Source organism: Propithecus coquereli, unplaced genomic scaffold (genome assembly GCF_000956105.1).
Source record: "Propithecus coquereli isolate 6110/MARCELLA unplaced genomic scaffold, Pcoq_1.0 Scaffold111, whole genome shotgun sequence".
NCBI classification, from domain to species: Eukaryota; Metazoa; Chordata; class Mammalia; order Primates; family Indriidae; genus Propithecus; species Propithecus coquereli.
Window position 1 is genome coordinate 3,440,038 of NW_012135081.1, and position 15,567 is coordinate 3,455,604.

Below are 15,567 nucleotides of genomic sequence, written 5' to 3' on the forward strand. Positions count from 1 at the left end.
AGTGCTTGCTGGAAGCCCTGCTGGAGTCGGGGCCCAGGCCCTTCGCCCCCTGCCCCCGCCCCTGAGGGTCATCGCCCTTGTTCCTGACATTCTCTTCGTGTCCTTCCCCTTCACTAGTCCTTTTGATGAGTTTCTAAACATGGTGCCCCTGACAGTGTGCTGTTATCCCTGTTGTTTAGATGAGGACACCAAGGTACAAAGAGGTGCCTGAGAAAGGGCACATGCTTGATGCATTTCTCATGCATCCGGAGCAACTGAGAAAAATAAGTGCAGTGCAGTTTATTTTATCTAAAGCAGCGGTCCCCAACATTTTGGCACCAGGACCAGTTTCATGGAAGACATGAACAGGTTGGGGCAGGGTGGTGGAGCTCTCCGGCCTGGTCCCTAGCAGGCTGTGGGCTGGTACTGGTCCATGGCCCTGGGGTTGGGGACTGCAGATCTAAAGGACTGAACTTAGTCTGGGAGATCGTCCTTCCTACTGCTAAAGTGCCCCTTTCTTTTATGAAATGGTGAAGGCAGTAGTTGGTAACTGTTGCATTTTTAATGTCCTATTTTGGCAAAACAAAAGGCTGGCAGCCCACCATCTGGTTTGAAACCCTCCTCCGTGATGGCGGACTCCCAGCGTTGACCCTAATGGCCTGGCCCCCAGGGCTTGCTCAGCTCTCTCTCACTGCACACCTCTTCCCGGCTGGCACTCACACAGGGGCACCTATGCTGCTCAGAGAACATGAAGGACACTCAAAGGGCTGTGGCCCTCCTACCTCCCACTGAGTTGGGAAAATGCCTCCACATCCCTGACTGTGGATTAAGGGGCCCCAGACACAGGGAGGCCTGGGGCTGGCAGGATTCACCTGCCAAGGATGTGCAGCGGGACTGTCCCACCAAACCTCTGCTCCAGACCTGCCTCAGCCTGCATGGGGCCCCTTCCGCTGATGTGCCCCTTGCTTGCTTGGGGGACAAAATGGAGCAAGAATCTTCCCACCCCCACCCCTGTCCCATCTATTCCCAGGGCAGTCCAATGTGATGATTCATCTCCCTTTTGTTTTGGGGATTTTTCATGGCAAGTCAGAGGCCCTCTCTCTTGATTTGGCTGAATTCCAAGACCATCAGAGATCTATTCAAACCAGAAAAAATCAGGAGAAGTAAAGGCAGCCGGTTCCCAGAGGACGAATATTTCCTTCTTGTTATAAATGGAGATAACCCTTATATAGACTGAGCTTCCGAGTTACCTGTTTTAGGGTCTGTCCTTCACTTCTGGGTCTTCGGTGGATTCACCTCCACTTTCCACCAGCACCGGCCACGGGCCATGACTTTGTTCTAGGCAGGAACCTGGGCTTGAGCTGGGAGATCATAGCTGAGTGAGGGGATATTAGAGAACGGGCCCCGGGGCAGGCGGCGAGCCTGGGAAGGCCGAGGGCTGAGCCAGCTAAGAAGAGACGGTCCCCAATGGGGGCAGCAGGGCGAGCTGTTGGGGACAGGGCCAGTGTCGCAGGAGGTGGAGGGCAGACACAAGGCAGAACTTCTCCAAGGCCAGAAGTGAGACGTGAGGACTCAGAGTCTCCTAAGAAAAGAGGAGGTGCCTGTCAGGGGTATTCGCAGGGGTGGTGGCTGTGCTTAGCCGCTGGACTGCCACCACACCGATGTCTGAAGGAAGACGGTTCCAGAAGAGCCCGCTCACATGCGTGCCTGGCACCACCTCCTTCCTGCTTCTCCAGACCCTTCTTGCTGGTCTTGGGATTCATTTGGTGCTTCTGGTCCCAGAGCTCAGGGCAAACTGCCCACCCCAGTCTGCTTGGGCCCCTCTGCCTCTTCATCCCCACTCACCCTGCAGCCCACCACCTCCTCCTCTTCCTCCTCCCACCTCCCCCCCAACCCTTGCTGGCCCTGGGGCCCACACCACCTCGCCGCCCCGGCTGCCTCTGGACAGGGCCTCAGGGGAATCGAGCATGGAGCTGGGACCTCGGCGCTGCCTGATCCCCCACCATTGAGGGGATCGGTCTCTATGACCTGGAGATAATGCTGGGCCACAGCCTCAGCAGACAGCCTGCAGTAGGGGAACCCAGAGAAAGGGGACCCAACCCAGTGCCTGGGACCCAGAGACATGAGGCGTCAGCTGACGGAACAGGACAGAAGTTCCATGGAAAATGGGTAGGGAGCCTGCAGGGCATCAGGGCAGGGGGAAGGGTGTGGCCTATGGGTGGGCAGAGGTGACAGTTCCCATCACAGGAGGCAGGGTGGTGGTGTGGAAAGAGTGTGCTCTTCACAGAGACCGACCTCACTGAATCCTGGCTCCGCAGCCCTGGATTTAGTACGTCTGTGTCTTGGGAACAATAACACCCACCTCGGAGAGATGACGCGGGTGCCGTGCCCAGTCTCCAGAGCCTGGCCCATAGCAGGTGCTCCGTACACACCCGTCTCCCTTCCCCTGCCGGGTGCTCTGGGCCTGGAGTGCGGCATAGGCCATGCGGATGCGGCTCCACAGATGGAGAAAGGAGCCGAGCAGTGGTCAAGGCAGGGAGGCCCTCAGACACCCAGCAGGACCCCCAGGTGGCAGGTGGGACCGTTGTGCTCTCTTCGCCCCCAGGGGTGTCCTGTGGGCACCCACCTTTGTGTCTACAGCTAGCTGGACCCACAGCAGCCCCGAGTTGTCCCCCAGATGGGCTGCGACATCTGACGATGTCTGAGGACACCTCCAGCCAGGTGTCCCCAAGGGCAGGTTCACGTCAATACCCACAGTGACAGCCCGGAGTCAGAGCCCTGTGGGGAAGGGAGTGAGTCCATCAGCTGATGTGGAGTGCAGGTGCTGTGCGAGGCCCACGCTGGGGATGCCAAGCTGCAGGCTGTCCACCTCTGGTCACGGGCGCCGGGGGAGATGGCAGAAAGCACCAGGATGATGGAGAGGGCACTTGTCAAGCCTCATGGGCCTTCACTGCCAGCGTTTGAGAGGGGCTCTGCAGTGAATAAGCTAGGACTCCTCTCCCCACCTCTTCCTTCATTGTCATGGCAACCACAGCCCCCTCGACCCCTTGGACACCCTCCTAGCCCTGCCCCTGCCCCTCAACCCCGCTCCAGGCTCCCTCTTGCATGAACTGGCCCTGCCCAGCAGAGCTGTCCAGTTGCTTCTAGCGCTGCCTTGGACGAGTCTCTGTCTCCAGCCCGAGAGACACCCCAGCCTCTCTGTCACATCTGGTGCTTGGCCTACTGACACTTTGGCTCTGGCTGGCATAAAGGGATGGTGGGAGAGTCCTTCACTCCCTCCCCAAATCTGTGTGATGAACCAGCAGCATCCAGAGAAACCACCACCCCCAGATTTGAGGATTTAGCTGTTTCTTTAAGCCTTTCAACTAGAAAGTTCTTTCTGCTATCTGACCTCAGTCCTCACTGTTGCAAAAGAAGCAGGCTGGCAGAGGCAGAAGGCATGGGCAGTGCCTTCACTGAGGAAATGGCAATGTCTATGCCAAGTCCTGGAAACACACACACACACACACACACACACACACACACACACACACACACACATACCTTGCCTTGTCAACCAAGGGAGCAAACTTGCTGCTGAGTCTTGATCTCTCATGCCCACCGGCTACGTGGTGGTGCTGACAAGCTGAGGGCAGCCAGGAGGCTCTGGCTGATGGCTCCCTACTGGGCAGGGGGCTTTCGAGCCTGGCTCTGTGGTCTTGCCCTAAGCCCCAGCCACTATTCTGAATGTTCTAGCCACCAGCCCAGCCCATCCGTCCCTTCCTCCAAACCCTCCATCTTCCTCTGCCATCGCACTTTCTCTTCTTGCCCCAAACCCTCCTCCCCAGCTCTCTAGCCCAGCCTCAAGCTCAGGCCCCTCCCCAAAATCATCCCCCCCATTCCTCTATGAAACTGAAACCCTCTTCCTTCCCCACAAACAACACCATCAGCATGGTTACCCTGCGAATAGATCAGTGCCCACCCACAGTAGTGACTTTGGCTTCCCATCCACCCACAATGCCCTGTCCCTCCTCTACCCGCCCCTCCCTGCTGCAGACACAGAGCTGGCCTGTCTGTCCACCCTCATAACACACCTCCTCAGCTAGGCAGGACTGCCATCGCCACAGTGGCTCTGTGGGGTGGATGGGGCATGTCTTGGGAGGTGCCAACTCCATAGTCACTGAAATTCGCAGCCTGCCCCCACCCCATCGTGGCCCCCAGCTCACTCCACCCCATTCCTGCCCCAGCTTCCAAAGACTTTTTACTCATCTTTCCATCAGAGAGGCCCAGAATGTGGAGGCCCCACCAGCTCTGCCCCCTCCTGGCTGACCCCCCAGGAGGCCAGACCTCTGAGCAGTGAGCAAAGGGCTGGACAAATGCACACACTTGTGCACCAAGCCCCCGCCTTCCCACTAGGAAACTCCAGTCTCAGAAAGAGGCAGGTCCCTGCCAGGAACATGACTGTTTCTGTCATTGGACACAATTCATCCTTCTGTTGAAGCCACCAGCCAGGGACATGCCCAGCCCCTCTGTGCGTGTCCTTTCCTCTCTCCCTGCCCCTCCTCCTCCCTCCTCCCGGGCTCCGCTCCACACCTATCCCCTGCAGTCCCGACAGCGCTCCCACCCCACTGCCTCATGTGCACTGGGAGTTTGCTCTTCTGCTCCACAGAGAAATTTAACACAGAAATGTAGGCCTCAAGGGTGATGCACAGGGGCCTTCCGTGTGTCTGTGCTGCGTGTGTTCACGTGTGTCTGTGTCTGTGTGTGTGGTGCACACTCACGCGTCTGGACTGAGGTACATGTGCACACATGGACGACTCAGAGACCAGGCCTTCAGATCGTGCTGTTTATTGAGGATGCAACAGGGCGGGCCTTGAAGAACAAGGGAGAAGTGAGCGGTGCCTCTTCTCCGCTTGTGGGTGCAGGAGAGTGGAGAGAGACCTTGACTTGTGCTTGGTCCCACTCAGAGTGTGCCGCGAGACTGAGCTAGGGCAGGATGGGGACTGGGCCACGCTCGGTTGTTTGTCCTTCAGTCCTCCTTTTCTTGCACGCAGAGCCAGCTCCCAGCACAGGCAGGCACTGAGACAAAGGCCCCGGGAGCCAGGCAGAGTAGTTAGCGATGAGCCAGAGGCCGGGCAGAAGAGGGAGGCTGGGAGCCAGAACACAGCTGGTGGTGTGGCTGGGACCACAACCAAGGAGTAGCTGCCCCGAGTGTGCAGAGAGGAATTTCACCAAGCTTGGGCATCAGGCCTGTCCAGGAAGACACAGCCTGGGAGAGCGGGTGGCCAAGGCCAGTGTAGGTGTACAGGAGCAGGACCAGCAGGGTGGAGGAGGAGCTGACCGTGGGCTGGGGGCGGGGCGCAGAGTGGGAGCCAGAGCCGGGGCACTGGGGGAGGGCCACGGGGCAGCCCTCTCTACCGACTGGCTTTCTTGGAGGCGGCACTCAGGCTGGAGCCCTTCCCCAGGGTATCCTTGTAGTCGCTGGCACTGCCCCGGTTCCTGCCCTCCCCACCACGGACACTGCACACTCCAGAGATGCAGCTGCTGCTGTTGGCCACGTAGCCACCGCTGACCGTGCTGGGCCGGAAGCCGTAGCCGCTGCTGCCACTGGTGTTGCTGATGATGGCTGCAGAGGGGGTGCCAGGTCAACACCTGCCCAGGCAAAGCTGGGGGAGGCCCTCTCTCCCCAGGGCAGATGGGGCTCTTCTTGGAGCAATGGGGTGGGCGGAGGCCCTGGTCACTGCTGCTCCCTCCTCTGGGGAGCATCTCCTGTGTCCTGTCCTTGGCTTGTTCATCTTATACCCAGTCTGGCTGAGTCACACCCCATTAATGCTCAGAGGCCATCTCCTTGGTCCAGGTACCTATGCACCCACCTATCCTCTTTGACACCACCCATGGCCCCTTCCATTAGCCTCTTTGCTACACTTCCCAGCCTCCAACCTCTCCCTCCCACTAGCCCAGAAATGGCATCTTTCCAAAGTTCTGGTTTAACTCTTTTAGTCCTACTGAGAAACACAGAGATCCAGTACTTCCAGCCCCACCTCTGAGGCTCCTCATGCTCTAATTCCCTCAGGCCCCTCTAATTTCCCAGCCCGGTCTGATGGCAACTTGCAAGCCTGGCTCCCTGAGCCTCATACAGACATTATGTTCCAGCAACAGGACCTTTGTTTCCCCATTCCCATGACAATAGCTTTTCCTAGCTGCCACGTCCCGGGAACAGAGACGCAGGGATAAGGAGGAAGGAGCCCTGGGCTGGGAGTCAGGAGAGCTCCCTTCTGGCCATGGCTGTGTCATCTGGCTTTGTGACCTCAGACACAGCTTTTCCCTCTCTGGTGCTTAGATTCCTTGTCTACACACACAGGGTGTGACTAAGGTCCTCCCCAGCCCACAGATTCTACAGTTCTAGGTCAAAGTGTACAAGTACTTACAGATGCTGACAGGGGAGAGGAATTCTCCTGACATCCTGTTAAGAAGAGCAAAGTAAGAGAGAGCCATCAGCCAGCCATGGCCTCTTCAAGCCACTGTCCCCACTGGCCTGATGTGGGTGTCCAAACCCAGCAGGCACCTGGAAATTCCAGGGTTTCTTGGATGCAAGTAGAACCTGAGAAGCTTTGGGGACCTCCTGAATCTTTGGGGTAACAAGGCAACAACCCCATCAAACAATAGTTCGCAAGAGAGGCACATGTGGGGCCAGTGTACCCACCTCCCAGGTGTCAGGCCCACACACCTCCTTCCCATGCCCTAGAGCACTGGCTGTCCCAGCACCCCTGACAAGCCCGTGCTGCACTCGGACAGGTCAGGAGGAGGGGACAAGGAAGCCGAATAGAGTCATGGGGTTTGGGGAGAGTGGACAGTGGGAGGTTCCTAGTAAGTTCAGGAAGGATGAGCTAATCCACACGGCACACCCCGTAGCACAGTGCCCGCCGTGCAGCAAGCACGCACAGTATGTTACGGGTGGATACTCACATCCACTCATGGGTACTGTGACTTAGTACTACCATTATTTCTATCATCACCACCCTTCACACCCCAAGAACTCATCTCTTCTGGAGTACGATGTGTTAGGCCTTTTCCTTTGGTTCTTTCTAAACTCTCGAGGCCCTCCCACCAGAGCGTGCCCCGCCCACCTGCACTCCTCGCTCTCCAGCAGCTTCCTGTAGGTGGCGATCTCCATGTCCAGGGCCAGCTTCAGGCTCAGGAGCTCCTGGTACTCGCGCAGCATCCGCGCCAGCTCCTCCTTGGCCTGGTGCAGGGCGGCCTCCAGCTCGTCCAGCTTGGCCCGGGCGTCCTTCAGGGCGTTGTCTCCCCGCTGCTCGGCATCGGCGATGGCCGTCTCCAGGTTGGATGCCTAAATAAGGAATTGGGGAAGGCAGAAAACTGGAAGGGACTGTTGGAGTCATCCACGTCCAAATCCCTGCTGGTCGGTAGAGCCGGGCAGGGCTGCCTGCCTCCGCCCCACAGGCCGCCACACTTCTCCTGCAGTCAGAGCCCTTCTGGGCTGGCAAGTGCCTCCCTAGCTCTAGCTCCGCTCTTATGTTTACACGTGTGGGTGATGGGAGGCACGCAGCCCTGTGCCCCCTGAGATGATGCAACTGAGCCCCACTTCAGTTCAGGGCAAAGAAATTACCCAGCCACACTGCGCTGAGGGCACGAAATGAACGGGAGGAAGATTGGCTTTCTGCTCTTGAATTGGTTACAGCCTAGGAGGAGAGACCGTTGGAATATGGTGTGATAGGTGCGATGACAGCGGCTGCGCAGGTGCGCGGGACCACAGGGAAGAGATTCCCCAGGAGCAACTATTATTCGCCGAGGCTCTCTGCACCCAGCACTGCGCTCGGCATTGTACGCACTGCGTGTGCACCTTAGCTCACTCCACCCTCACAGCACCCGTGAAGTGAGCATGGGTAGCTTGTCCAAGGTCACAAAGCTGCTCACTGTTAGAGCCCCCGGCAGACTGGAGAGAGCACGGGACTAGGAGTCAGGAGACCTCCGTTCAGATCGCAGCTCTGCCACTTACCAGCTGTGTAACCCCCTTATCCTCCCTGAGCCTCAGTTTCCTCATCTGTAACAATGGGGATGGCAACCATTGCCTCTCAGGGGCTTGGTGAGGATTGAGTGTGCTAAACTGACAGGCGCTGCTGCTATTGTTATGATATAAGCACCTCTCATGTTCCCACCTACTGAAGCGAGTTTGCGTCCTACGTTCCTGGGAGCGACCCCTAGTGAGTCCTTAATATGGCACTTTAATGAGTGTCCCCGAGCCCAACTCTCCTTCTCAATCCCTAACTCAACAAGTGTGTATTTAGCTGCAGCTCTGCACCAGACACTGCGAGATGGCGGGGAAACAACAGGCCGCAAAGCAGCCTGCTCCCTGCCTCCTTCCAGTCTGATGGGAGGTGGGGGGCAAGCGTTGGGCAATTACAGAAAGTGTGACAAGGACAGAGAAGCACAGGTGGCAAGAGGACACATTGTCAGGGCAAGGACCCAGTGCTCAGGAGGCTTCCTGGGGAGGGGGCTTCAAGGCAGAGGTCCTTGGAGTGAGTAGGGGATGAGGTGCCCCGGGGACGTCCTGCTCCAGGTGTTGGAGGCAGTGACCTCACTGGCCTCCTCTCTTCTCCCGGGCAGAGATTTGGGAGGCCACTGTTCTCAGCAACTCATCTCCCCTCTGCTCGTGCTCACCTGTGCTTGGCCACTGGCCACAGTCCAAGGTGCTCTTACCTGCTTCTTCACGTTCTCAATCTCTGAGCGGATTCTCTGGATGAGCCGGGTGAGCTCTGAGATTTCGTTCTTGGTGTTTTTGAGGTCGTCCCCGTGTCGGCCAGCGGCCAGCTGCAGCTCCTGGAACTGGGGAGCCCAGAGCGCAGAGCCATGAATGAGTGTGTCATGGGAGTACACGCTATCTCAGGGTCAGGGCACAATGGACACGTGCCTGGACACTGCCTCTGTTCCGTGCACAGTCAGGCCCAGCCTGGTGCCTGCTGGCATCACCCTCTCTGGCCCGGCCCCAGTCCAGCTCACCTTGGTCTGGTACAGCGCCTCGGCCTCGGCCTTGCTCTTCAGGGCAATGTCCTCATACTGGGCACGGACCTCGGTGATGATGCTGTCCAGGTCCAGGTTGCGGTTGTTGTCCATGGATAGGATGACGGACATGTCACTGATGTGGGACTGGATCTGAGCGATCTCCTGCAGGAGAAATGGGCATGGTCTCTCGGCTTCACCACTGTTGGAGGCCAACGACCTCCCCCAAGCAACATGAGCAAATTCTGGTAATGCCAACTTCAGGGCCTAGGACCCAAGGCTGCACCTCCCTGAGCAAAGCAAGTTCCCTGCAGGGCCCCTGCCAGATTCCCGCCGCCATGGAGCACGGGCCTGGCCCACTCCCTCCCACTCAGAGGGTGCACACTGGGGAGCCTCTGCAGGCTGAAGTGAGAGATGCGTGGCTGACTAGGGGCCCCTGGGAGCTGCAGCCCCCGTGTCTCTCCTGGCCCCTAGAACAGAGTTTCACCCACTGGAAAAGAATGGAGTGGGGACACAGACTTACGGCTTCAAAGAGACACCTGAGGAACTTGATCTCATTCTCCATGGAGTCCACCTTGGCCTGCAGCTCCACCTTATTGGAATAAGCTGCATCCACATCCTGAAAGATGCCCAGCAAGCCCCGGTCAATGCTGGTGCAGCCAGGAAGGCAGCGCCCACCCCAACCTGGGTGCCCTGCCCGGGGGAGTGGTCACCCTCTTCTCTCCGTGTGGCTCGTGGAAGAGCAAAAGGCCCATCCCCACCCCTTTCTGAGAATCTGCTCCCTTTGCAGGAGTGAAGTGCCCCTCTAAGGAGGGTGCCCCAACCAGGCCGCTGTCAGAGGCATCCTTGCGACGCCCAAGCAGGTCCTCTGGCTGCAGGGGAGCCCCTTCGTGTTATCCTCTGTTATTCTTCTCCAGGGACAAACCATGCCCACGTCAAACACTCAGGAAGGCATCCTCTCGCCAGCATCCTCCCTGCCTTCTCATTCCTTTTTCTGGCTAGTCTTTCCTTGTGGTTTTTCTCTGCCATCGCCCACTGTCTCTGAATCAGTCCACTCTGGGGTGGGTAGCAGAGTGCACAGGCAGGCTGGGCTCCGGGCCCCAGGCCATCCCCAGGACTCAGCACTGCCTCCCCTCACCTTCTTGAGCAACACAAACTCATTCTCGGCAGCCGTCCGCTTGTTGATTTCGTCCTCAAACCTGCGGGAAGCCAGGGCGTGTCAGTTAGCACGTCTCACTGAGAGCCTTGTGTGCTGGGGAAGACCCTGAGCGAGGAGCAGCGTGCCAGTCAGAGGACGCAGTACTCTGCTGGGGGCCGCAGAGTACTAGGCCAGGAGGCCAGCCAGGCAAGGAAGTCTCCCTGGAGGAGGGGACTGCCAAATGCCCTGTGGGAACTGTCAGAGGAAGCAAGAAGGGAGCTGCTCCCCCAAATTTGAATAAAGGCTTGCACCTGACAAAGTGCTCCTGCATGCATGTCCTCTGTTAGCCTCCTAACAATCTGGGAGGTAGATGTCCTGAACCCAAGGACACAGAAGCTCTGGGAGAATGTGAGTTGTTTACCTAAGGTTTCCCTCACCCCAGAGCCACAGATCACCCTCTGACCACTGCCCAGCTGACTGAACATTTGTCCTAAGTGCCAGGCAAGAGGCAGAAGGAGCAGGGAGCAAGTTCCGGAGTTTCGTTGGGGCGATTCTGCTCGGTATGACCAGGAACACTGTCCCCACCTCCAAAAAGTGTAAGCTAGGGTAAACAGCCCAGGGGCAGCTGTCCAGTTACAGGGCATCCCCTCCCGCTCACCTCTTCTTGTAGTCCTCCACCACGTCCCGCACGCTCCTCAGCTCCGAGTCCAGCCTCACCCTGTCCCCAGACAGCGTCTCCAGCTGCTTGCGCAGGTTGCTGATGTAGCCCTCGAGGATGGGCTCCAGGTTGTTCTTGCAGTTGTTCAGGTCCAGCTGCTGCAGCAGCTCCCACTTGGTCTCCAGCACCTGGTTCTGCTGCTCCAGGAACCGCACCTGGAACCCAAAGCCCAGAACTGTTGAGCCTCACACCTGCCTCTCACAGGGCATTGTGCAAAGTACTCTACATGCATTTTCTCCTTTATCCATCGCTACAGCTGCATGGGGTGGGGGAATCATTAACCCTGTGCAGTGGACACAAAACTGAGGCACAGAGAAGCTTAGCCTCTTTCCAAGGTCCAACAGTTTAATAAGTGCCAGAGCCCACAATGGAACCCAGACGTGTGGTTCTGTAACCCATGCATCCAGTCACCCAGAGCCCACCATGGCCATAGCTCAGGGCATGGGCATGCCTGAAAATACCAGGACAGAGGCCAGGCTGGGTCCATCTTTGTGGAAAGGTTGACAATTCTGAAGACGGAAGTCTGCTCTTCATTTCATGACATGCCAATGTCATGCCAGTATCATGCCAATGGCCAGCTCCATGAGGCTTGGGCCAAGGGCTCCCAGGTATTTTAAATTCCTGCATCAGGACCCGACTCCATCTTTGCCTACAGCCTCTCCCCTTTCCCCTCAGTCCTGCTCCCCAGAACCCCGTTCCCTAGAGCAAGCATGGCACACGGACCAAGGTGAACAGGGGGAAATCCCCCTCCCATGCGGCCCCTCGCTGAGCCAGGAAACGGACCAGAGGAAGGTGGTCTCCGTACACCTGTCTCAGAAACACAGGACATGGGAAAACTGGGATTCAGTGTGTAAGGCAGAATTATCCACCAAACAGTTTGTCCCTAGCAGATCATCCCACATCTGGTGTGGTTTAACCAAGCCTGAATTTTTCACGTGTATCCATGAGGCTGAGCAGTAACCACAGAATAGACCCTACGTCCGAGATACCACAAGACACATCTGCATGCCTGGACACATCTGGATTGCAGATAGGACTTACTGACCTTCTCTGGCTACCTGAGGTAAGGGATTGTACCCCTCCAGAGACTAAAACTGGTGGGAAACTGTCCAGGCCTTTGAGCCTCCTTGCTCCTCCCTCCGGGCCAATCACCTTTGTGAACAAGATGTGACTGTCTTCACATTCATCTTTCTTCCACGTCTCCTGACTTCACCACTCCACAGGGTTTGACTAGCCCAGCCAAGTGTCAGTCCACTCCATGCCCCAGACCTCAATCCTCAGAATACCGTGATCTTCCAGATGTGAAAAGGCTTAGAAGGGTAAGCAGCTGCAGGGCCAGCCCTAGCCCCTGAGGCTGAGCCCAGGGCAGTAGAGAATCCTCCAAGCAGGAAGTCCAGAGCTGCAGGGGCAGGCTCAGCTCTGATGGCCACGTGACCGTTTCAACCATAGGCTTTGTTCTGGGTTGACCTATCCTTGGTGCCCACTGCTATGGAGCCAACATAGCTCTCTCGTCTCCCTCTCTGGGGTGGAGGCTGGTGGCTGAGGGTCCAGCCTCGCCTTCCCCTTCCCCCAAATGGCCTTGGGCATGGCACTCATGCCTTTGCTGACTCATAAAATAGGGTAATCACTTCTTATCTACAAGTCGGGGGCCTATCTGGACTGGATCGTCTCTAGGTTTCTAGAGACCTTTGATTCCTCTCCTCAACGGAGATAAGAACTAAGAGTAATGACAGCCACCGTTTCTGGAGTACTTAGTATGTGTCAAGCCTGCGACAAGATCTTCAAACGCATTTTCTCTGATAAATCTAACAACAACCCAAGTGTAGGTTATTATCTCCACGTTAGAGATGAGGAAATGGAGATGCAGTCAGGACAATTAACTTTCCCAAGCCACACAGCCGGTCAGTGAGGACTCCCGAGCACGACAGAGACCTCTTCCCCTCCGCCCTGTTCTGCCTCTCACCAAAGTCCTCGGCCGACTGGGACAAATGCACCTGGCAGAGACATTGAGAATCCAAAGGCCTGGAGGTGACCACACACTGACGCTCCCAGACAAGATCGGGGTGCTGCGGGAGGGGGACAGGCTTCCTTGGTCACTCTAGGGCAGATTCTCCCTCACAGGCCTTTTCTGTATACAGCCCGAGTGGCCCTTAGACTTAGCAATGAATGGCACCAAGCTGGCCCTTGAGAGTAAGGACCAGGTCTCTTCCCCTTGAACCTCCTGCTGGTACCTGTGATAAACCTCTGCCAGTAGAAACTGACCCATCTCCTGTTTTCTCTCTGGAAAAACAACACAAAGAATCTTATACAAGTTACCCTGCCTTACCCACAGTAAGTGCCTCTGCATGTCTAACATCAATCCCTCCTGCTGTAACAAAATCTCATGTTCCAAGAAGAGAAGAAAAGGGCTGTCGCAGGTTCCCCAGGTCCTAGCAGACCCACCTTGTCAATGAAGGAGGCAAACTTGTTGTTCAGAGCCTTGATCTGCTCTCGTTCCTGGGCGCGCACTTTCTGGATCTCGGGGTCCAGCTCCACGTTGAGGGGGGCCAGGAGGCTCTCATTGACGGTGACCTGGTGGATGCCTCCAGGTGGGCACACAGTGGGGCACACAGGCCCTAGAGCTACACTGCCAAACATGCTGCCAGCAAAGCCACTGGCCCGGCCCCGACCAAACCCATAACCTCCATTCTTCCCGTTGCCACTGGCCACGTTGAAGGAGATGTTCCGGGCGCCCCCCAGGCTGAAGAGGCTCCGGCTGCTGAAGCCTCCTTTGCCCCCTGCCCGGTAGGAGGTCGAGCCACCCCCTGAGAGCACCGCAGAGTAGCCGCTGAAGCCCCCCTTGGAGGCAGCTCCCGACTTGCAGGAGAATTGGCGGCTCATGTTGCCAGTGGAGATGGAGCTCAGGTGCAGGAGGGAGGAAGGCAAAATCCACAACACTTTGCTGGTTGCAGCGAGGACTGACAGGTGCCTTTATATGCGCTTGGCATTGGGGCTTGTGGATGGGCAGTCGAGGGCTTAATTCGTGGGTTTGGCTTGCCTGGGAGCAAGAACTCATTTTCTCTATGCTGAGCTAGAGATCAAGCCCTCCCCACCTCTGAAACAACATGAAACCTTCAAATTGCTGGGCTTGCAAGCCTTGCTCATGTAATTTGGGTCTTATCTAATTAACCTGCTGTTGTAGGGTAATTTGCCCCAGGCCTCAGCCTCTCCAGGGGGCTGTCACTGGCACTTCACCATCCCTATCTTCATTAATCTTCTCTGGGTCCTTGGCTTCCTCCTGGGGGGTCAACGGGTGGAGATGGGATGGATGTCCCTGGACAGGGCAGGCCACTGGTAGAGTGTCTGGGGGCTCCGACCCTAGCTCTGTCCTCCTCCTTCCTGGAAAGGGGCAGATCATTCAGGCATTTACTCCTCCCCAGGCCTCCTGGATACATAACCCATAGAGGGTGGCAGCTCTCTCTGCTGGGGTATTAGGGGAGGGCCGACCCTCTCCCTGGCGGGGGCGGGGGGAACATGAGCAGCCCAGCCTAGAGCCAACCATGGGCCCATGGGAGTCAGGTGCTTCTGCAAGTTCCCTAGGGAACTGGATGTCCACACCTCACCTCACTCAAATGCTCGTAACAAGGCAGGCAGGGGGCTGTGTGAGGGGACAGGACCTTCGAATGCTGGGGAGAACAAGGAAGAGGAAAGGAGGATGGCTGGGACAGGTGGCTGAGAAATCTGGGGGTTCAACTGGAAGGAGGCACCGAAAAGACAGGGAGAGGATCGCCCCCAGCCTGGAGGTCCAAGGACAGATTCCTGGGTGGTCCACTCCATCATTTTTTCTCCTCCAATGCGTATCTGCTGCTAAGACCGGGAGCCGCTTGAGAACAGGAATCATCTGTCTAGAGTTCAAATAAAGAAGCTGCTCTCAGCATGAGACTTAACTCCTACTGCATCTCTCCAGCCCCAAGCGAGCCAAGAACAGGCCGGCTGGGGCAGGCTCAGCCCAGAAAGACCCCAGCAGGGGTGGCGCAGTAAGCATGATGCCCTCTGCTCCAAACAGTCTTGTGTCTCCTGCTCCACAGATTCTGCCTGCTGTCCCTGCAGAGTGGGCCACCGGTTCCTGTGGTCCCCTCCTGTGATTGCCATGGCCACTGGGGCCCTACTCAGCCCACAGCTGTCTCTGCGCCTGGAGATTTCCCTCACCCAGAGCTGGCTGCTGAGGCCTGTGGGTGAGCTGTGGCCCTGGGCCAGGTGGACACAGGAGGGAGGAGGGTCTGGAGACAGGCAGGTTTGAGGCTCCCTCCCACATCGTTTAGGGGGTCCATTCCCTCCCCCTCTGCTGCACTCCTTGCCCCCTTCCCCTGCCGTTTTGTCTTCCTCATTCTTATTGAAACCACCAGAATTTCTCTCCCTCCCTTCCCTCTTTTTGCCTTTTCTCTCCATCCCTCCTCATTCCCTCCTCTCCACCTTCCCTCCATCCTTCTCTCTGTCCCTTCCGCCACCTCCTGTGCTGTCACTCCTCTGTCCTGCCCTCCTCCAGAAGGTCTTCCTGGACCAGCACAGGCCAGGTCTGTGCTTTCCTCACCTCCCTCAGCCCCTGGCATGTTCTTGGCATGTGCTGGAGGGGCAGTGTCTCTGTGGGCAGCTCCTATGAGGCTCCCCTGAAGGCCACGTCACATGTCATCTTAGTTTTCCTTTGTAAGGATGGTAGAGGCTTCTCCAGATCAGAGGCCACCTGGTGCACTGCTCC

General features: G+C 57.3%; 1 protein-coding gene across 1 annotated transcript; it reads right to left on the reverse strand.

Annotated features, from left to right (window-relative positions):
• Positions 1-5,055: 5,055 nt before the first annotated feature.
• On the reverse strand, positions 5,056-13,720 carry KRT71 (keratin 71, type II). Its single transcript, XM_012650686.1, has 9 exons — positions 13,275-13,720; positions 10,773-10,987; positions 10,115-10,175; positions 9,500-9,595; positions 8,977-9,141; positions 8,677-8,802; positions 7,086-7,306; positions 6,387-6,421; positions 5,056-5,584 (listed from the first exon to the last, which is right to left on the reverse strand). Exons 1-9 carry the CDS (start codon positions 13,710-13,712, stop codon positions 5,373-5,375), a joined length of 1,569 nt encoding a protein of 522 aa, XP_012506140.1. The 5' UTR covers positions 13,713-13,720; the 3' UTR covers positions 5,056-5,372.
• Between the last annotated feature and the right edge of the window lie 1,847 nt (positions 13,721-15,567).

Excerpts from the sequence above, each read along its gene's own strand:
- KRT71 (XM_012650686.1), bottom strand. The coding sequence starts at position 13,712 with ATGAGCCGCCAATTCTCCTGCAAGTCGGGAGCTGCCTCCAAGGGGGGC. Across the intron at positions 8,803-8,976 it reads AGGCGCTGTACCAGACCAAG|TTCCAGGAGCTGCAGCTGGC; the intron begins GTGAGCTGGACT and ends TGGGCTCCCCAG. Across the intron at positions 7,307-8,676 it reads TTGAGAACGTGAAGAAGCAG|GCATCCAACCTGGAGACGGC; the intron begins GTAAGAGCACCT and ends TTCCTTATTTAG.